At 38.6% G+C, this 21,394-nt stretch overlaps 4 protein-coding genes across 7 annotated transcripts; 2 read left to right on the top strand and 2 right to left on the bottom strand.

Moving 5' to 3' along the window:
- cunh1orf159 (chromosome unknown C1orf159 homolog) lies at positions 1–5,537 on the bottom strand. Of its 2 annotated transcripts, XM_068594411.1 has the most exons (10): positions 5,332–5,537; positions 4,873–5,021; positions 4,292–4,371; positions 4,114–4,198; positions 3,603–3,698; positions 3,453–3,509; positions 2,995–3,129; positions 2,767–2,792; positions 2,561–2,585; positions 1–2,239 (listed from the first exon to the last, which is right to left on the bottom strand). In XM_068594411.1, exons 3-10 carry the CDS (start codon positions 4,361–4,363, stop codon positions 2,145–2,147), a joined length of 591 nt encoding a protein of 196 aa, XP_068450512.1. In that variant the 5' UTR covers positions 4,364–4,371; positions 4,873–5,021; positions 5,332–5,537; the 3' UTR covers positions 1–2,144. The 2 variants fall into 2 exon arrangements, with proteins under 2 accessions (XP_068450512.1, XP_068450511.1); XM_068594410.1 differs by lacking the exon at positions 4,873–5,021 and having other exon boundaries at positions 5,332–5,536.
- A 733-nt stretch (positions 5,538–6,270) lies between these two features.
- LOC137796529 (interactor of HORMAD1 protein 1) lies at positions 6,271–9,922 on the top strand. Its single transcript, XM_068594512.1, has 8 exons — positions 6,271–6,368; positions 6,682–6,747; positions 7,005–7,143; positions 7,753–7,889; positions 7,996–8,044; positions 8,134–8,218; positions 8,472–8,587; positions 8,703–9,922. Exons 2-8 carry the CDS (start codon positions 6,695–6,697, stop codon positions 9,438–9,440), a joined length of 1,317 nt encoding a protein of 438 aa, XP_068450613.1. The 5' UTR covers positions 6,271–6,368; positions 6,682–6,694; the 3' UTR covers positions 9,441–9,922.
- Positions 7,631–13,532, bottom strand: kbtbd12 (kelch repeat and BTB (POZ) domain containing 12). Of its 3 annotated transcripts, none has more exons than XM_068594510.1 (6): positions 13,430–13,532; positions 11,839–12,995; positions 11,491–11,761; positions 11,186–11,336; positions 10,850–11,047; positions 7,631–10,762 (listed from the first exon to the last, which is right to left on the bottom strand). In XM_068594510.1, exons 2-6 carry the CDS (start codon positions 12,909–12,911, stop codon positions 10,593–10,595), a joined length of 1,863 nt encoding a protein of 620 aa, XP_068450611.1. In that variant the 5' UTR covers positions 12,912–12,995; positions 13,430–13,532; the 3' UTR covers positions 7,631–10,592. The 3 variants fall into 3 exon arrangements, with proteins under 3 accessions (XP_068450611.1, XP_068450612.1, XP_068450610.1); XM_068594511.1 differs by lacking the exon at positions 13,430–13,532 and having other exon boundaries at positions 11,839–12,593; positions 12,737–12,818; XM_068594509.1 differs by having other exon boundaries at positions 11,839–13,532.
- A 909-nt stretch (positions 13,533–14,441) lies between these two features.
- On the top strand, positions 14,442–21,392 carry slc26a6l1 (solute carrier family 26 member 6, like 1). The gene is made up of 19 exons (XM_068593723.1): positions 14,442–14,581; positions 14,751–14,890; positions 15,038–15,148; positions 15,234–15,406; positions 15,487–15,651; positions 16,724–16,876; positions 17,172–17,254; positions 17,345–17,492; positions 17,600–17,713; positions 18,064–18,141; positions 18,294–18,389; positions 18,527–18,633; positions 18,988–19,057; positions 19,138–19,230; positions 19,827–19,937; positions 20,217–20,645; positions 20,943–20,997; positions 21,087–21,232; positions 21,366–21,392. The coding sequence occupies exons 1-19, from the start codon at positions 14,442–14,444 to the stop codon at positions 21,390–21,392; spliced, it is 2,439 nt and encodes an 812-aa protein (XP_068449824.1).
- The last annotated feature ends 2 nt before the right edge of the window (positions 21,393–21,394 follow it).

The following is a 21,394-nucleotide window of genomic DNA, read 5'->3' as shown; positions in this document are numbered from 1 at the left end:
CACAAATATTTCACTGGAACACACACACCACACAAACTATTGTTACATAAATTCAGCAGCGTGATAGCTCATATAACTGCAGAGAGAAAAACTGGTTATGGCAAGGTGCTTTATTTCTCCAAACATTACATACATCTTCAGAACATTCTTTATGGCATTAAAACTAGAATATGTACATCATTACAAAAACAATACATCTTTTGTATAAAACAATATATACATGTCTATACCGTATGGCTGTCTGGACAACAGCAAACACATTATGCAAAAAAAAGGGAATATTCATGGTATGATTGCTGCCTTTTAATCTGGTTCACTTCACGTTGCTTCACATACACTGAAGGAGAAAATTAGTATTGTCAAGATATAAAACTATGTAATTAAATAGCATGTAACAAACAAAACTAGGATACTTGTTTCAGAATAGTGTACAGTAAATATAAAGGCCACTGGATATAATTCAAATACCCAATTATTCACCACGTCATGACTAAATGTTTCCTGGCTGCTTTTAAAGCTCATAATGGCACATTAATCACAGTTATGGCACAAAGTACATTTTGGCAAAGGTTATTAGTAGTCAAGAAACTGTCACAATGCAACAATAATGTTGCCATCTATACAACAAAAGAAATCTCAATCCCTTTGATGGCATCTAGTAGTTTCAAATAAAAACAGGGTCCAACATTAACTGATGACCTTAGACAAATAAAGTGCAGAAGGATTCAGTAATTTGAGGTTTTGAGAGAAAAATCTATTGGCCTTTGAATCTACTTTATGGAGCAAAATTGGCATATAAAAGGTTCTGTAGGATCACAGGCCTTAAATGATTTGGTTGTTGAAAATGACTTCATCTCTTTCATGTTTCACTCGGTCTGTTATGAAGTCATGATGCAGTCAACAGTGATGCATGATTTGTTGTACTTGTGTAATACATTCACATTGGTTAAGCTCACAAAAAAGTTCAAATGCAATAATAAAACCACAAAAAACAATCAAACAATCATCCATACAGTGCTCTCTCTAAAATATCCCAGCCCACCAGAAAAACTCTGCTATCAGACACACATTATATTCTGTTGGTCTGATTGTAGTCAGTAAAGCTCAGTGCATAAAATGCCAAAAAGTAAATAAATATCACATTTCAATATCATCCTATTTAGCAAACACAGGCTCTTATCAAATGTCACTGGGCTGTCACTTTGTCCCCCCCAAACAAATCCCTGCTTCTCAACTTAATCACTCTCATGATTATTCTTTGCATTAAAAAGAATAAAGGTAATATGATTTTAAGCTTTCTTGCAGCGAGTTAGATGAGAAGATCATGACCACTCACGGATCTGTAAAAAACATGGCTATAGCCAGCAGCTGGTTAGCTAAGCTTAGCATAAAGACTGGAAACAGCTAGCCTCTTTCCAATAGCAACAACATTCACAACGTTATATCTGGTTTGTTTAATGTAAACAAAAAACAAAGTGGATAAATCACAATTCACCGCAGTAGTCTGGCCAGTACGATAAAATTATGTTTTTTCCACTTTTTGGATGTGGTTATACGGTATAAAATGGATCAAATGTGTTGGTAAACTTTAGAGGTGCTGGTGCTTGTGCAGAGAGTGAATACCTGTATTTCCCGGAGTGTCAAACTATTTCTTTAACAGGCAGGTCCACATATTTTTGAAACTCGTCCACATATTTCTGAAACTCGTCAAGTCAACTGAACATACACACTGTGAGGAGTTTTGACTTAACAAAAAGTGATCCTGGAGTGCTGCTCGAGTGAGCGGAAAAAACATACAGACATGGGCAGTTTCAAATTTACAGAGAAATACTGAAACAATTTTTCTGGGATGATTGTGGCTTTTATGTGAAAAAAACTAAAGTAGTATCAGAGAATGTGTTAAGAAGACTGACAGGTTCGCTGGTGGATACCAGAATATAACACTCATATTGTTAATTAGAGAAAAAGTAACAGCCCGAGTGACAAGAATGCAGCAAAAGCAGCTACAGTTAAATATGGCCACCTTCCTACGATTCGACTGGTCTTTCTTGACACAACTGAGCGTCACATGATGAAAATATAATCAAACATCGTTCCTGAGCGTTCTCTCGTACCTGCAGCGGCCGTCCCACCGCCTACTCCTACTACACATTATAGACCTGCGTGGTGGGTACGGTGGCACTATTCAGTGTTGATGTAGCAGAGGGCCGATCCCTTCTGACATATCTTGGCTTCCTCACTTCAAAGGAAACACAAAACAAAGGAACATATAATCCCCTGTGTGGAAAATCAAGAAGAGACAAGCACTGGAATCCTTCTATATAGCGTCTTTGAACCGACTCTTTTAAGCAGAACTTTTATGGATCTGTTTTTGTGAACACAAGCCTGTCATCGATACGACAGTCTTCAAATATGAAACACTCCTCATCAACCTTGTCCAATACTTCTGTGTAATGATCTGACTGCTTTGCTTTACCTAGTCTTACAATCTGTTCCACAAGACATGAGTGACAGTTCAATAACAGGTAATTAACAGATTAGGAGAAGGAAATCGTCTTACCTGTCGAGGAGGGGATCATGACAGCCTAGTAGGGGGAACAAAAATATAAATTATAACCATCTATTTGAGACATATTTACAAATAATGTCTTTGTGCCACAAGACAACATTGCTGAGGCTACAATAAATGCATTCAGTCTCAACACAAGGCCCCATATGTACTGTAGTGTGTGATTAGCTGTGAAAGCAACAATAACATTGACTTACAGTCTCACTTGGTTGGAATATGAAGGCTGTAAAAGTACAAAAAATATTGTTACTTTTGAGTTTAACTGACTAAACATCCATTATTAATCACTAAAGCAGAGCAATAGCATTGTGTTTCCATGCTCTCTTAGCACTCCCATGCTTCATTATATTGGTAGTAATAGGTGTGGTGGGTCGATGAAACCCTGCTTCGATAGTTACAGAGCATCAGAGCTGTGGAATGCTTACCCTTGTTGCGGCGGTAGAAGATGCTCGGGAGTCGGTGGGAGCGTTTGAGGTAGAAAAATGAGGCAACAGAGAGGATCAGGAACAGGCTGATCAACAGTGTTCCCAGAAGAAGTGAGGCTGCCACACCCGGCCCTCCTGCCAAGAAACATACCACAAAACAGAAAACTGAGAAACGTGGTGATTACCTTTTTATTATTTAGTCCATCATCATGCAGATATTGTTACACATGGAAAGGGTTAATACTCAATTACCTATGTTCAATTTCAAACTTGGAAAATACAAAATTAATACTATACCCTAAAGTTGGTGCGTTGATATCCTTTAAACACATTAGCTTGAAATGAATTTACTTTTTTTCTAATAATTTAACCATAATATTAAAACTACCATAAGGCCAAAAACTAAATCATATACGTAAGAAAATGAATTATTAATGACTGTGGATTTGATATCTTACCAATTTTAGGAATGACAGTGGTTACAGTTGTGTGGTTTTTCCTCTCCACTGTGTAGTCTGATGAGCATACAAAAGGGTAAAATGTAAAATAAATGAGTTAAGGTACATTAAGGTTTCTTTTTTTAAATAAAAAAACAGCTCTGTCCTTACTGTAGGTGCAGACTGTTATGTTCTCCAAATCCACAGCTGCTGAGTCACACAATATGCAAATATTGTTGCTGTTCTCAAGGACACGCAGGAAGCATCCTGAAGAAACCAGAACAAGAGCATATTTCACTTTCTTTGCCTTTTGAAACCCAAATATTAACACATTATGTTCACCCTGCAACTTATGTTACATTATATTAAAGGATAAATATTTTTAAAAAAAGATGTGCTTTTCACATTTGCTATGTATGTATGTATGTATGTATGTATGTATGTATGTATGTATGTATGTATGTGTATATATATATATATATATATATATATATATATATATATATATATATATATATATATATATATATATATATATATATATATATATAGGAGCAAATTGTAAACAAACAAAAAAATTCAGGATCTAATTTATACTTTCTCTTTTAGAAAGTACAGAAATTAAAATGATGGATTCAGCACTACTCCTGCACTATACAGTGTGTATAGCAGTATTATTCACCTGGTTCACAGTGGGTGTCATTTGAACACGAGTTGTTCCCTCTCTGTTTCTCACCACAGCACTCAAGTGAGTTCTGATGTAAAGCCTACACACAGAACATCAGTAATTGATTAGTAAATAAGTGTAACCAAAACAAAGCACACATTGACTCTTTGGCGTGATAACATCCTTTTTCTACCTTAGTTACAGGTGTCTCGGGTCTGATAAGAATCACAGTTGCAGCCAAGACCAAGAGGAATGAGAGAGCCATATTCAACCCTTAAAGAGCAAACAGACTTGAGTTAGATTCATATGTAACACATTGACAAATAAACGATCATAAAATGTTCCAAACTATAAAGATAAGACACAAGACACCAGCCTTCTTTTTGTTACCAAGATTTTATGATGCAAAATAATAAACTGGCAAAATTGTGAAAGTGCCAATTTCTAGGATTTACTGTAGTCACTATTTCTCAACGAATAAGGGACACAATGGTGATTGACCCTATGAATATATATTAATTTGCAGTGATGCAAACTACATTATAGTTTTTCTCCATTATATAAATACACATAAGCAACTATGTACACAGTTCCATCAACTTGAAGCTAATGGAACAACAACAAATACTGTGAATGGACAGTGGTAATCCTGTGGCAAGGGTCAGGCAGGTTCCTGGTTTCATTGGAATCGGTTGGGATATAAACATTTTTAGTGTAAATCGGCGCCTCTGTCAATCAACTTTAAAATCTGAAAACCGATTTGCGGCATCTGACCTGTCGTGCCAACAGTGGTCTCGGGAAACGTGGCCCCGCCCGCTCAGGTCCACGGTGCCGCTGTCCCGACACCTGCCTGACGCTCGCCAGCCACAGGCTCGCCACTGCGGTGCCAGTGGCACAGGGAGGATATCGGCCTTGCTGAAATTCTGAGCACAAGCCCTTGTTTTTACTCTAGTATAAATAAAATCAGGACTGAAATCCTAAGTAGCGCCACCTTAAAGCGTTAACGCTTAGAAAAAGGGCATGAACAAGTGCGAACGTCAGCTGAACACAGGATATAACCAAGGTGTTTAGCTACCTAGCACCTGCCACTATTATGACGTTAAATCGTGCTCGCAGTTAGAGCTTAAATAATGATGACAGCGTTATAGAGGCATATTTGCTTATCTATTTAAATCTGTTCAACATTATCGGCTTTGTTTACGATCAGCTGCTCGTAACAAAAAGTTAACTCACCAGCCAGACACTAGGCTTTGGCCAGACCAAACTCCTAGGTATGGTTTAGCTCATTCACGTCAGGTGAGGTCCACTGCACAGGTGTTGTTTGAAAGGCACCTATAGGTTTGGCAGATTTGTCATCAACACGCCTCTGCAGTTCACCCACAGATCGTCCTACAGTGCGCAGCCTGCTTTCGATTCATTTAGCATGGACACTTCCGGGTACAAATTTCAAAATAAAACCCTGATTCAGCCTGCTCCATTAGCGTAGGTTCACGTATGCATAGTATACATCAAATAAATTAATACAAACATGATATATTAAAATATATACTATTACTGCTTCATTAACATATGCCCATGTCTGCATAGTATACATACAGTGAATTAATAAAAACATGATATATTAAAATATATGCTATAACTACTACTACTGCTGATAATACTTGTATTGATAACATATCAATAACAACAACAATAATAAAATAACATATATTATCATTATTATTTATTAAAAATAACAATACTTGAAATAATCACCGCAGTTATTCCGTTGATTTCAATCTTAGTCACAAAAGCAATTTTTAAATAAATAAATTAAATTGAAAAAAAATAATATCAGCATGTTTCTGAAATATATGTCATTGCAACTAGAGTTTATTTAAGTAGCATTGAGTTAAATGATACCTTTCTGAATTAAATGCAATTTTTTTTATGAATTGTTCTGATTTTTTTTAAATTTGTTTGGCTAAATATACTGAAGAGGTGCTGGCTAATAGTTCAGATTATTGTTTATTTTACTCACAATGTACTCTTTGGGAAGCCTATGAGAAATAATACATTTAAATAACTTCCTCACATTGATAGTAAACCTACATTTATTGAAGACAATAATGTACCAATTCATCATTGTCATAACTAATTCAATCCCTCGCTCACTCACTCACTTTTCCGAGGGACCCTAAATGAGAAGTGGAAGTTCACAAGGCGGGAGATTCGAATCCTCGCGAGTTTCCTGCCGGTTATCGATCTTTATCAACAGGGCTCTGCTGAATGTGAGTCAATTAAGACAATATTTAATTCATACAGCCTGTATATTTACTCCCTTTGCTATAACAATATGTCAGATACCTAAATGGCATGGTTAAGGTTTGGCGAGGTCAACAGTTTGTAGCAACTTAAATTAAAATGGACTGCATGTTATAACATTATATGGTTAGCTAGCTAGTGAAGTATTTTCTAGATTAGCGTTCATGCTAACTAACGCAACAGTAGCTCGCACGACTCCAACACACTTGTCAACAGTTGATTGATACTCGAAGACAAAGCCTGATACAATTACTCCTAACCTGTTATCTTTACAAACAGGTAATGCAACGCCATGAATCATACGAAGAACATAAAAGAGATGCTGAGCATCCCAACTGGAAGCAGGTAAGCTAACGCTAGTTAGCTTGAGTGTGCCACTTAACGTTGACTTCCATGAGCTGTTTAGGGTACTTCTCTCCATCTCTCAATAATGATATATGAAGCTGGGATCCATAGTTTGAATCTGGAAAACGGTGTAATCAAGCCCTACATTTGTGGAGGAATATGTTACGTGTGTATCTGTGTGTTTACCTGATTTGCTACAATTGTGTGGTTGTGTTTTCTTTACTTCTCACACTTTGCGGGGATAAAACAATCCACAGAAATGGGACTACCAGCGGCTACTCAAGTATCACAGACTCTCAGTTTTTCTTCGGGTCTCAGTTTTGGCCTGAAAATTCTCAAGGCCCGTCTCAAGATATGAGTTTGTCATCCAGGACCTCCCAACAAAGTTCACAAGAGGTGAGGTCTATCAATTTAATTTAAAAAGTGGCAGTAAAATCGTTAAGTACCCAGATGTATGGACAAATTCCTGAGCTAAGAAGGCAGTTTCACTCACCCCTGTTACAATATGTGTAAGTGGTCCAAACTCAGGGGCATGTTTGCAAATGTGTTGTACTAAGAGTATAGTACACAAGATGTTGTAGCGATGCTACCACCGTTTTGTTCTTTTGAGTAACTTTATACATATAGAAATATACGATATAATATAACTTCTCATATGTGCAGTATATACTGGGAGACAATAGCAATTTATATAATCTGTGATCGCTATATTACTTGTTATTAACATACATATAGTGCATCCCACATTATTGTGAGATGCTTTTGTTTACCTCAAAAGGCTGTGATGAAATTTCTGTTTCTGTTTCTTTGCAATACCTGTTTTCCATTTTGTGGATAACAAACTATCTTGTAAAAAATGTGACCCAATGGATAGGAGCAGGAGTGCATACAGTTTTATTTATTTTCACTCAGATTAAGTGACAAAAAAGTTATGTATTGTCTTAATTTTTGTCCTCATAGTCATGTCTTGTCCTCAGCACTGATTTTATTTTATTTTTTTATTAGGGAAGTGACCCAAAGTTTTCAAGCAGTTATCACACTAAACCTTTCCTGTTTGGAGAATTTAAAGACAAGAGCAAAGCTTTTGGAATACTGGATAAATTTGAAGAGGACAAGAAAAAGGCAAAAGAAAAAACAGATGGGTATGACTTAAACATGCTTCTCACTTTAAATGTATACTTCCACAATTATAAAAGAAGTAGGACTCATTACTTCTGACATTTGTATATCTGTCCTTTGCTTTAACAGTGATATGTTTGCCAAAGAATGCAATAATTTTCGAGACACACTCAACAATGTAAGTGATGTAAAGGATCCATTCTGTTTGCTTTTTTGATTATGCAGTAGATTTTAGAGATAAAAACAAAGTGCTGCCATATTTTTCAGATCCATCAACTGGTCGCTGGCACAGAGAGAAATACTGCGGTGTGTCAAACGATCCTTCAAAAATTTGACACCTTTGCATCAACATGTAAGTTTTCTAATTTATTTACATTCATTTTTTTGTTGGAATGATTTAGCTCAGAGTTGCTCTCTGCATTCTGTATATCCAAATAATTTAGGATTAAAAAAACAACTCACAAGCAAATATTCATTATTGCCAATAGATGGTGCTCTTGGCACAACCATTATACATGGGCCACCCATAATTTGGACATTTTGACTTCTATGCATTAAATTCAATCTTTCTTTTTAAGCACATTTCTGTCTTTCATTCATCCCAGTGCAGAATAATTTCAGCAGTCTTCAGAGTGACATTTCTCAGCAATTTGGGACTTTACTGAATAAAGTAAACTCCCAGAAAGAGATGATGACTGAATTGGAGGATACTGCGCAAAAGGTAAACTGCATGTAGCAGTTAGTCAAGATCGCTGAAGTCTCAGATGGATGAAAGTAGATATTGGTGGTTAATAAATGTTTTCGATAGTTATAGATAAACATATTTTTCTCCTCAGCATGGGGACACCACAGCAGAACTCTGTTCAAATCTGCAAAGCTTAAAGACAAGTCTGAAAAGTCTGACAGAGGAGCAGGGGAGAGATCACATCATGCTTGAAGAGGCTCTGAAACTGCTCAGCACCTTAGTCTCAGAGCACTTAGGTAAACCCAGCCCAAAGACAGTGACGGACAATGCCATCCAGACATCACCAGAGCTGGAGCAGTCATTCTCCATCATCTTGCAAAACAACAAGCTCGAAGGCACACAGGCTACACCTAAGTCATACAACTCTGAAAGCAATAAGGCTGAAGTTCCCCCTCGGCCTCCCAGCTACAGTATAGGAAAGAGGAAATTAACTCTGAGAGGCCACAGAAAGTGCAAAAAGAGGCCTTTAGTGCTCTCACAAAGGAGTAAGTGCACTTTCACAAACGAAAACAATAACCCTCTCAAAAACTTTGATAAACAACAACATGTTTCATCACCCCTACATGAGGGTCAGGATCCGAACATATTAAGCAGTCCCAACCCGGACTGTCTAAAAGTGCCATACAGGGAGATGAGATCCATAGCTAAAGGGCGCTTCATTACCCCTCTCAGCTGCTGGTCTCAGGACAGCAACAGCTCAAAGCACTTCCTAGAAATCGAGCCCATTTTAGAGAACCTCTCATCGGAGCCCAAGAGAGGGAGCCCAATGAGACCTGAAGGCCTCTGGCAGTTGTTTGACAAGGATTGTGATTTTGATTTGGACTTTTAGAGGCAAGAGTTAAGGATTCAAGGGTAAAGTATCTGTGCTCTTATGTTCGGAGTAAAAGCCAGAAAGATTTATTGTGATATTTATCATTACTTATGACCTTATAATATGTTATATTTGTTGTAGAAGTGTTCAGTTTTTTGAAGAATGAAAACATTCATTAACATTTATTGTCTTATACTTGTGGTGGAAGAGCTTTGGAGAGGTCTGAAATGTACTCATGATAAGTATATTTAGGACAGACGGACATGCAGACAATAACATATTAACAGTTATTCAGCTGACAAACAGAAATTAATATTGTTCACTTAACTGTCTCTTGATTATTTTTTTAAATTATTTTTTCTGTACTTACTCTAGATTAAATACAAACCTCTTTTAACCAATCAGCCATGCTCCATAAATGTTAAGGTGCATGTTTATTAGCAGAAAACGTGACTGCTTTAGGAAGCATTCCTCAAAATAAAAATATTGATTGATATGTATATTCTGTCAATGTATTTTATTTATTATATATCTTTACCCTGCAATAAACAAATCAACTTACTTAACAAGCATCTTGGCATAATATGTATCAAAGTTCATAGTAATAATTAGAGCTACATTATCATTGATTGTGCAAATTCTTCTTTTGGTTAAACTGTTAATGGTTTGCTGATCTATGATATGTTAAGAAATAGTCAACAAATTGCATTCACATGTTCTCAGAGGCCACTGTGATGTCTTCAGTTTCTTTGTTTTGAAAAGCTGGACTCTAAAGTGGTTCAGTATTTTTGCTTAAAACATGACAAATGATTATGTTGATTAAATTTTGGTTGCAGTTCTAATTATAACTAAAATGTATGTCTGGTTGTCAAGAGATACTTTTTTTGGTTTACTGATAATGCTATGTGCCACACAGCTGCAGGATTCCGATTATCATTCTCTCCAGATGTTTAAGATCGACAATAGCCAACGATCTTTCTATTCTCATTGACATGAAAATCTCTCATGACAATGTGCAAATCACTAACCATAGATCCTCTATCATAAAGGGCAATAAATCCTTTCACTTGAACATAATAATGCCTTTGGCCCAGCAATAAGAGCATTGTTAATTAATAATAAATTGTCTTCGCTAATTCTCTGACACAGACTTTGACTTGATTTGGTCTGTTACTCTTTAACCAAGTCTGCAGGAGGGGACATGAGTCCCCGCGGGTTGAGGTTTGCCACTAAACAGACGTCGTAGTTGTCATGCATCAGAGCGTGCCGAGCCATCACAGTCCACCGGTTCTTCTGTGGGTCCAGCTCCAGAATGTCTTTTGTTATATTATCGTGACGATCTGAAGGTAGTTAAGAAACAGAATGGGTAATGTAGTCCCTCAGCTTTCAAACTCCTCATTCATTGGATATGACTATTCTTTTATTACCTGCTCCTTTGTAGTATCCACATACATAGATTTTGCCTCCCACCACTCCTGCGTTTGATGCATTAGTGCGCAGTGAGAGTTGTGCAGATGGGAGAGGAGGTCCATCCCTCCAACAATCTTCATCTGGGTTGTAGATCTCTACAGCATCGAGGCAACGGCGGGATTGCCCACGATCCACACCTTCACATCCAATACCCCCTGCAAAATAAGTTTAAATTAAAAAAAAAAGAAATGTTGTTCCAGGGACCAATGCAGCTCAATTGATGTTGCAGGATTATCACAATATCTGCATTCCAAGAGAGATTTGAAAATAAAGAACAAAACAAATAATATTACCCATCACAAATATTTCGCTATTGACTACAACAGCACTGCTGCGGTACTTTGAGTACTGCATGGGACGTAGCTCTATCCACTTGTTTGTGTTTGGATCATATTCCAGGAGGCGGTTACTCAGACGGTCTGGCTCATCGTCCGTCCGGTATGACTGGATTGTTGAAGAGGAGAGTGTGTGTGACAGAGCAGGTGCAGTCAGAGAGTAGTCACACACAGAGCTTATGTTAAATGTATTGAAGTCTAATTCTCTAGGTTTTACAGTAATTGCTAAGAAGTTAACTTGCGTAAATTTGATTTGACATTACCTGTGGGGTTCGACCACCCATCACATAAAGGCGATCTTTCACCCTGACCACGCTGTGATAGGCTAAAGGTATCGGCAGGGGTGCTGCACTGCGCCAGGGTCCTCCTTCCAGAGACCATCGCTCCACACAGTTAGTTATGAGAAACTGGTTCTTCAACTTCATCTGCCCACCCAGCAGGTACAGAGTGTTACCCAGTGACCCCAGAGCGTATGAATCACGGTACTCAGCTGACGTCAGGCACTCCCAGCTTCCTTGGGCCTCTACTTTGTACCTGACAACCCAAGACAACAATCAGTGTCATCTGTGTGTGCAAATACAGAGTTATCAGTGTGTCAGCTAATACCTTACCTGTAAATCTTAACATGCATGTCCTTCTGTCGGGCCATTCTTCGTGCATCTACCTCTCCTGCCACTATAATGTCATTTCTTTCAGTTACAACCCCGGCACACACGTACCCCAGAGCCTCTGCATAGCGAGGTGAAGTTATATAGTAGATTCGGCCTGTGGATGGGGCATAGCAAAAACTGCGCTCGGTATAGTTGCCGTATCTTGATCTGATCCCGTCGCCGTCGTTTCCAATACAGAGCAGCAGATCTGTGGTTTCCATGCCGTACCGCAGCTTCAGTTTGCGTGGTGCAGCTGAGGGATGCATTGCTGTGGCCTCCAAGGCTTGATTGAGAATCTCTAGACATTCAGCATCTGCCAGGATAGCCGTGTTTCTCTTCTTTGCTTCTCTTAAATAGTCAGCATTTATCAGTGGCAGACGCACCTTCCTCAGGAGTTCTGGAAGGTGCAGAACACGGACCTCTCCATCCATCAGAGTGCTGTGTTTGACCCAGCGTAGGACAACATCCAGGATGGTCTCTTCTCGTGAAACATTGAGGTCATCAGAAGTCAGGAGCTTTCCCAGCTGATGGGCCTCCAACTCCAGGACCTCCTCATTTTGGCAGACTTGGTCAAAGTGCTGGCGCAGGAAGCGCTGGGCATGGTCGGCCAGTTCTTCTGCACCAAGGTCACGGGCAAAGTAATACACACCAAGGCAGTTGGTGGCGTCCATGTTCTCGGTCATGTGCTGCTGGCAGCGAGTGAAGACGTCGTCCATCTGCAGGAGAAAAGCCGCAATAGAGATGCCTTGTACATTGGCGTTGGTGAGAGGAAGATCGGAGCAGTACATGTAGTTCAAGAGGAGGGCCAGGCTGTCTGCAGGGGTGTCATGCAGGAAAATTTCTCTGGTGTTGCACTCACGCAAGCCGCATGTGAACATTACACGGAAGTATGGGCTGAAGGCAGCCAGAACGACGCGATGGCATGGAAAGCTGATGCCCTCAGCAACCAGCACCACATCTGTCAGATGCTCCCCTTCCCTCATCTTCCTCAGCTGGTTGAGCAGCACCAGCCCATGTTTGGCAGTAAAATCCATTTTGCCTCAACTTTTTTTCGAAATGATGATATTAAAAAAGTTACACAGTACGTTTTATGCACCAACTTGGTCAGGACTTTGTCTCTGAAAAAAACAAAGAAAAAAAACCCAGAAACAAATACATAGCAGCAATGCAGGTCATCAGATAGCAGTTGAATAAGCGGATGCTTGTGTGAAATGTACTTGTAATGCTATAACTGCCAGTCAAATCAACTTTTTGTTTTTGCTCATTTTGGTAATCTTAGTGTCCTAAAAATCGAATATGTGAAAAATGTAAATACAAGAATTAAGTAACTATCGTTTTACTTGATTAACCATAATAAATCAATTAATCAATGGAACATGACAATGATTTTAAACATTAAAGCATATTTAAATAATATAAAACCACATCTTTATATGGCTAAAGTTATGTAAAACCTGTAAACATATTTCCATGAAGTTCACATTCAAAATTCACCTCATGAGTTAGAACTTCATCTGTTCACATCACACAGTATTCACTTGTAATGCCTTACCATAGTCTCCAGGTCTTCTGCTCTCTTTGGTCTAAAAAGACAAGTACATATCCATGTTTTTCATGTGTTGAATGCGCCAGTCAGGGGGGTTGAAGAGTGTCTGAGCTCTTGCAAGAGACAAAGATATGCACCCCCTCCACCGCTGTGGCCCTCTGAGCTGCCAACCCAAAATAGACAGTGTTGTGGCAAACAGCAAGTAGGTCAGAATGGTTTGAGTGGTCAAGCAAGTGTTTGTGTTTAAGCCACGATAGCGACAAATATTGTGAATATTTTTTACATTAATTGTTGGAGTCATTGGCATTATGTTGCACTGTGTGATGATTAAAGTCATTCTTTGTTCCACTTTGTTTTCTTCGTCATGTGCCTGCAGCTCTGGAATGACTCAAATGAAACATCGCTCCGGCTCGGATTCAGGTTTCATGACGTTACTCTCTTAAAGGCCCAGTATACTGCATGGCAACAAAAATTAGACCTTATCTATTAAGTTTGAATTATAAAAAATGAATTTGTGAAATTGTTGTACCAACAATAATGAGAATATTAAGAATAAAGGTTGTATCCTAAATGTATTAATACAGTACATTTTATTTACTCGCTGTTCAGAAGTAGCCCTCATAAAGACTTGTTTGACCAATATAATTTGAGCTTTAGGTGACATTTCATGGTTCATTAGCTTTACTTTTGCAAGTGAATGGAAAAAAAGACCAGGAAGAATGAGAAAATACCTGTCAAACATCCATTGAAATTCAACAGAGTTAATATTTTCCCACTTTAGGACTAGAATTACATCCTTTCCTTCTTCCGGTCATCCATCATTGTCATGAAGAGGCTCTGCCCACATTGTCCTGACTATAGTTAATCATTCGGCAATATGATGTACATATGCAGATACAGTTGTCCTTTGTCAGTTTGGTGAACCATTTGTAGTGTAGGCTTTGGAATAAATCCCCTTTACTGCATATTAAAAGTGTAAAACTATTGAAGTTGCACAGATATTGATAGATTCAGCTCAATGGACTCTACACGCAGACTTGGGAAATACAGAGTAGAGCGGGAAGTGCTTGATGAGCAGAGGCTGGAAGAGGTAACACAGAGAAAAACATTCTCTGACACTCACCCTTCTCTAACTGAACACCTTAAAGACTCCTTCAGGTAAGGCAAATGTAATGGCTTAATCTTGTAACTTTGGATATTACTCTTCTGGAGATGTCACGTTTAATCTTTTTTTGTCAAATCCAACCAGAGAAATATTTTCTGTCAATCTATGCTTTAAGATATCAGCCAATAAAAGACATCTGTGTATCCTTCAAATCTCTTCCAGATGTACAGCAGCCAGACTGAAACAAAGTGTGATGAGCAGCTTGCCTGTGTTGTACTGGCTGCCCAAGTACTCCATCTGGGACTATGGCATGCCAGACCTCATCGCTGGCATCAGTGTGGGCATAATGCACCTGCCACAAGGTATGACAATAGCCAATCATGGTCGAGTAAATATCCATTTTTAATCTGGAGCAATATTTTGTGTTTTATTTCTTTTTTTTTAAATGGTTCATATAAATATTCATGAGTAAGCTGAGTCAGGTGTAACAGAACTTGTGTTTTTCACAGGTTTGGCATATGCATTGCTGGCTTCTGTGCCGCCTGTATTTGGGCTCTACTCGTCCCTCTATCCAGCGTTGATTTATTTCTTTTTTGGAACATCACGTCATATCTCCATTGGTTAGTAGAAAGTGAGAGATACCTAGTAACTGAAGCCATTATACCCTCCGTAATGACATGTGTCGCTATCTTTCATTGTGCTCAGGTACATTTACTGTGCTGAGCATCATGGTAGGCAGTGTGACAGAGAGACTTGCTCCAGACGCAGCTTTTCTCATAACAAATGGGACCAACATCACTGAGGTAGACATTGCTGCCCGGGACTCTTATAGGGTGCAGGTGGCGGCTGCCACTACTGTCCTAGGAGGACTTATTCAGGTCAGGACACAGCAATCATAACGTTGTATCCTGTTGTTACAGCTGCCAATACTCATTCACTTAAATTATTGTTTGCATAGGTGGTACTGGGTTTGGTAAAGTTTGGATTTGTGGGGACATACTTGTCTGAACCTCTGGTGCGGGCTTACACAACAGCAGCGGCAGCCCATGCTGTGGTGGCACAACTCAAGCACATCTTTGGAGTTTCACCAGCACGGTTTAGTGGTCCTTTGTTGCTGGTGTATGTGAGTACTATCAAGTGTTTAGTTCTGTGTTTTTGTTGATACACCAGCACTGATCTCATAACGTCATAATGACAAAAGTAACATTCACACAAGAGTGTGTGTGTTCCTCGGGTTAATTTTCATTTAATCTTTATTTGCCAGGACGTCCCCTGAGAGACATAATCTCTATTATAAGATAATATGAATATGTAGTTGCATAAGAAAACACATAATTGCTTCACAACAAAACGGGACTTGAGAGACACAAGAGTGATGAAACATGACGATTTAAAACAAAATATGGTCCTCATGAAACATTATTTGAATATGATGCTTTAATATCTCATATGAAGGCAGAAGTTAATTTGACAAATGTGAGCGAGCCAAATTTTTCTGACTGCATTCTTCTCTCAACCATTTTGAAGTCTTGGACATTTGTGCAACCAGACACTCAACACTTAGATTTCATGCAAGTGTATAAAAGTGCTTTACACAAAACATCAAACGCATCCAGACGAGGTGCAAAAAAACACTCCCACAAACATTCAAGACACAAATATAAAACGTCACTAAATAGTAGAAAACTAGAATTGGATATTAAATTAAAAGAAACTCAATTACAATAAGACAGAAGTTGAATACTAGAATAAAGGTTACAGTGCAGTGAAAGAAATGTACATTAATTTGATTTAATAAATACCAGTGGCAAACTGAAAAGTCTTTAGCCTTGAGCAGTCCTGCATTTTTCTGAAAGCTTGTCGAGATGAATAAAAACTGCTGCTCCACGTTTAGTTTTGTGGGCATAGCTCTGATGCATTTCAAGCTTTCAACAGAATGGGAACAATTTAATGTGTCAACCAAAAGGGCATCAGGTCACAACAAGGTTTAAAAAACTAAAAGCAAGAATGTATGAAATAAAAATGTTGTGATTACTTTAAGATAAGTCTGAATAAGTTAATAATGTGGATATGTAATTTCATACTGAATTCTCACTTCAAATGATAAAACTTTCAGTTGTGTGCAGCAAAGCATGTGTAATTTAATGTGTACAGAAGCTTTAACCATCTCCTGCTTTTGCTTACTCCATTTTTAGACTCTAAAAGATGTTTGCATGTTGCTGCCACGCACTCATCTTCCCACACTGTTGGTCAGTGCTGTGTCCATAGTGTTTCTAATTTCAGCCAAGGAGCTCAACTATTTTCTAAGTCCAAAGCTGCCAGTACCCATCCCAGTGGAGCTCATCACAGTGAGTTGCTAAGAGGACACACTCTGGCCTCTCTTTATGTTATCACCTCTGTGCTCTGCGCAGCAGTTGATGTTGCAGCACTAAAAAAGCACAGCAGCTGAATCAGCAGTATAATGCCCGGGCCTCTGCATTTTTCGCAGTTCACAGCAAAAAGGAGATATTTATGGTTAATAATTAGGTTCACATCTAGCATATGATTCACTAGAGGTGTAATTATTGAAAGTCGGATGTGTTGTGAAATTTGACTTTTGGTTGTCTGTATTTAAGATCTGTATGCTTTCTGTGATGCCTTTAGATTGTGGCGGGGACATTAATATCAACCTACACCCACTTGAACAGCAACTACACTATTTCAGTTGTTGGAGAAATTCCAAATGGGTAAGCATCGGGGTTCAAGTTATACCGCTGTAACTATTTGTTGAGTCATATTTCCACCAGTTTACTACTAACTTATTTCCTTTGCATCAGTCTAAGTTATCCCAGTGTACCAGATGCAAGTCTTTTTGGAGAAGTTATTGGGGATGCTTTTGCATTGGCCATGGTTGGATATGCCGTATCTTTTTCGCTTGGCAAAACATTTGCACTGAAACATGGATACAATGTGGACAGCAACCAGGTAAACCACAGCTCTCATTCAAGTCATGTTTAATTCTGCAGATACAGTTCCTTTCTCTCTGTATTTTCCTGCTCATTCTTGTGTTTCTTGTCTTCACCTTGCTGCAGGAGCTGGTGGCGCTGGGTCTCAGCAATGCAGTGGGAGGCTTCTTCCAGTGCTTCTCTGTCTGCTCCTCCATGTCTCGAAGTCTCATCCAAGAGACCACCGGAGGAAAAACACAAGTGAGTGAGCAATAGAAATAAACACATTACATCAGCATGGCCTGTGAACAAGTACTGTAAACATGCAGCAGGTAGGAATACTTAAGAAAAATGCAATGCATATGACCCATTAACGAATGATTGAGTTAGCGTAAAATAATAAATGATGTTTAAGAAAACACACCACATTATGTACCCATGACTCTACAAAATAATCTAATATTATAATAACAATAATAATAATAATAATAATAATAATAAGCTAACGAAGGGCTTCAACTATTTCTGATGAATAAACAAATATCTTGACATGCTTTTTGAATACAAATATGACAATGAAACCAGAAACAATCTTTGCGTTGTTCATGCAGATGGCTGGAGTGGCCTCAGCTCTCATTGTGTTGGTGACTATCCTGAAACTTGGACCTCTTTTCCAGGAGTTGCCAAAGGTTCAGTTGCTGTAAAACTCATGTGTTCTATAGATTTGAGTAAACATTCATGATGCGGGACATGTTTATGTGCAACGTAATGGATGTTTTTTATTTGCTTCATTCCATGTACACTTCTTAATAATATGAAAATGTGGATGTGCTTGTTTTAGGCGGTCCTTGCAGCAATTGTCTTTGTAAATCTTAAGGGGATGTTCAAGCAGCACGCTGACATTGTAACACTGTGGAAACGCAGCAAGATTGATCTGGTGAGAAGTTTATTACCTAATAACAAACAACAACTTGAAAGCACCAACTGTGACAGAATTTTATGTGGTGTTGCTTATTCTTGTTGTCATTTCATAATCAAACTAACAAATGTGTTATGTCATGCTGTATCCCCCAGGTGGTGTGGTTGGTCACTTGGGTGTCAACCATGTTGCTCAATCTGGATCTGGGTCTAGCAGCATCAATCATTTTTGCTCTGATGACTGTTATTTTCAGAACTCAGCTGTAAGACTTATCTGCACCTCATCATAGTATATTTCAGTATCTTACTCATAATGTGTATATATATACATATATATATATATATATATATATATATATATATATATATATATATATATATATATAATTATATATACATATATACACATATATATATAATTATATATACATATATATAATTATATATATATATATATATATATATATATAATTATATATACATATATATATTGTGTGCGTGTGTATGTGTGTGTGTGTGTTGTGTGAGAAAGTGGAAGTAAGAACGTCCAGATTAGACAAAATACGGTATCAAACCCTATTGCACAAATAATAGTGTTGTGTTTTTATTCTATTTAGGCCAACATACTCTGTTCTGGGAAATGTTCCAGGTACAGAACTGTATGTGGATATCAAGACCCACAGAGAGGTGAGACAGAAATATATGAAATCTTACATTATAACTTCTTGTGTCTCTAAACAAGCTAATGACCTTTTGCTATTTGGCAGGCGAGAGAGATTCCTGGTGTTACTATATTCCGCTCCTCTGCCACGGTATATTTTGCCAATGCTGATCTCTACCTTGAGGCTCTCAAAGAAAAGGTTTGTTCTCCCTCCTCGTAACACTATATAATAAATTGACTCTATGGCTGCCACAAATGTATGTTTTTCATTAATAATGAGTAATCTGGCGATCATATTTCTAGACAATGTCAGAGCATAGTGAAAAATGCCCACAGAGATTTGGTCTGCAAATTCCTTGTCTTACCAACAGTCTAAAACCCAAATATATTCAGTTTACTATCATATGTGACCAGCAAATCCCCACATTTGACAGATTGGAGCCACAACATTTCTTTTTGCATTTCTATGGGAAAACAGACAAATTTGCTCTCCCCCTCTCCGCTGCATTTCTTTAGCCGAATACTCTGGCTAGAATAAATCCAGCTGAAAAACACCATCGACCGTCAAAATTGATAAGACATAAATAAAAAAAGTGACACCTTTTCTGTTTAATCTTTTATCAAAATACTTGCGTATTCATGTGAACCAATTAATCAGTGTATTGACTAATTGTTCCAGCTCTAATCTCTTTAAATTTCTTCTTCAACCAAATCAATAATTTCTTGTATTTGTTCCCTGATAAATTTGAATAAGATGCAGATGATCTTTTATGTTTCTTCTTTATCTGTTTTTAGAGTGGGCTTGACATTAGTAAAATGATTATCTACAAGAGGAGGCAGGAGGCCAAACAGAGGCGCAGAGAAAGAAGGGCTGAGAGACGGGCAAAAAGGCAAGCCAAGAAAGAGGTAAGCTATAAACAATCCATTGCTTATAGAAAATGTACAAAACATTTGAAGGACAACACTGTATTTTCCAGTGTTTGGCCGGTTGGTCACCTTACCCTCTAGAAAACTGTCGCCACAGTCCTGAGTTATAGTAGTTGTCTGAAGAGTGCCTGCATGCTGTCACACTGGACAGAACTACAGTAGGTGACCAAAAGCCAAACTCCCGAAAAGTCAACGTACTCTACTACTTAACAGAAGTTTGAATCGTTTGAATCATTTCCTTCACTTGCCACTCTGCAGAGACGGGCTCAGAGGGCCTCTAAACAGCTGTCTGGTGCGTCGGTGTTCTCTATTGAGGAGGAGGCCGACCGCTGGAAGGACACATGCATGGATGGGATTGTCACAGATGAGGAGGAGCACGGCTGGACTGAGAGGGAGAACGGGACAGTGTTTGTCGTCCCGATCACTCCTCAAACACCAGACGGCCCTTGCAGGTGGGAGTACCTGAAGGGAGGAGGACCAGACTGCGCCAGCTTAGGGTGGATGTCTGAGCTTCAGGACGGGGACACCACCACTCTGGGCTCCAGCAGTGAGGACACGCTGAGTCACAATCTGGAGCGTGTCTCTCTCGGGTCACTGGGCAAGTGGACCTGGGACATTCACTCCATCATTATGGACCTCTCCACGGCTAACTTCATCGACATAGTGGCTATAAAGACCATGAAAAGTGTAAGTACAGCAGGAACAAATATCCCCAGAATGAAATATAAAACATAACTGAACATTGTCAACACATTTTCACTTTTTTGAAACTGAACACCCTTCTTCTTTCCAGTCACCCAGATGTCTAATCGTTTTAATGAATACTGTTGCAGTTAACTTAACGTTGATGATTTGCTGTGAGATAGATTATTAGGCCGATTCGTAATAGTAGTAGTACCTAATAGAGAAGAATTGTGATTTCTTTTTAAACTTGTTAAGTGTTAACTTTTGATGAGGATAGATATTCTGTATTTACATTGACAGATTTTCCAGGACTTCAGTGAGATTGACGTAGATATCTACATGGCTGGATGTCAACGTGAGTGAACACTTTGTCACTTCCAATGCTACATGAAAAGGCTCATTGTTGTGGTCATTGTGTGCCTTTAACTGTTTTCTTTTCTTCAGCCTCTGTGGTGGAACAATTAGAGCTTGGTGACTTCTTCTCTGAGTTGGTGACTAAGAGGCATCTTTTTGCCTCCGTTCATGACGCTGTGCTCTACTGTCTGGACCACCGCGGAGCATCGTCGTTCGCCAGATATGAGACATCAGTGGTGAGTATATTCAGCTGATGTTCAAGCGACACTTCAATTGGTTTCATGGTAAAACTCAAACAATTTTGTTCAACTAAAAGCGTTTTGTTTAATCATGTCATTTTAACTAAATCTAAAAACTGTTTGATTTCAGGAGCCATACAGCAGCACAAAGTTTTAAGG

This window comes from Clinocottus analis, unplaced genomic scaffold (genome assembly GCF_023055335.1).
Source record: "Clinocottus analis isolate CAN_PGR_092001 unplaced genomic scaffold, fCliAna1.0.p SCAF_3, whole genome shotgun sequence".
Lineage (NCBI taxonomy): Eukaryota > Metazoa > Chordata > Actinopteri > Perciformes > Cottidae > Clinocottus > Clinocottus analis.
This window is presented reverse-complemented; position numbering and strand designations above follow the sequence as displayed.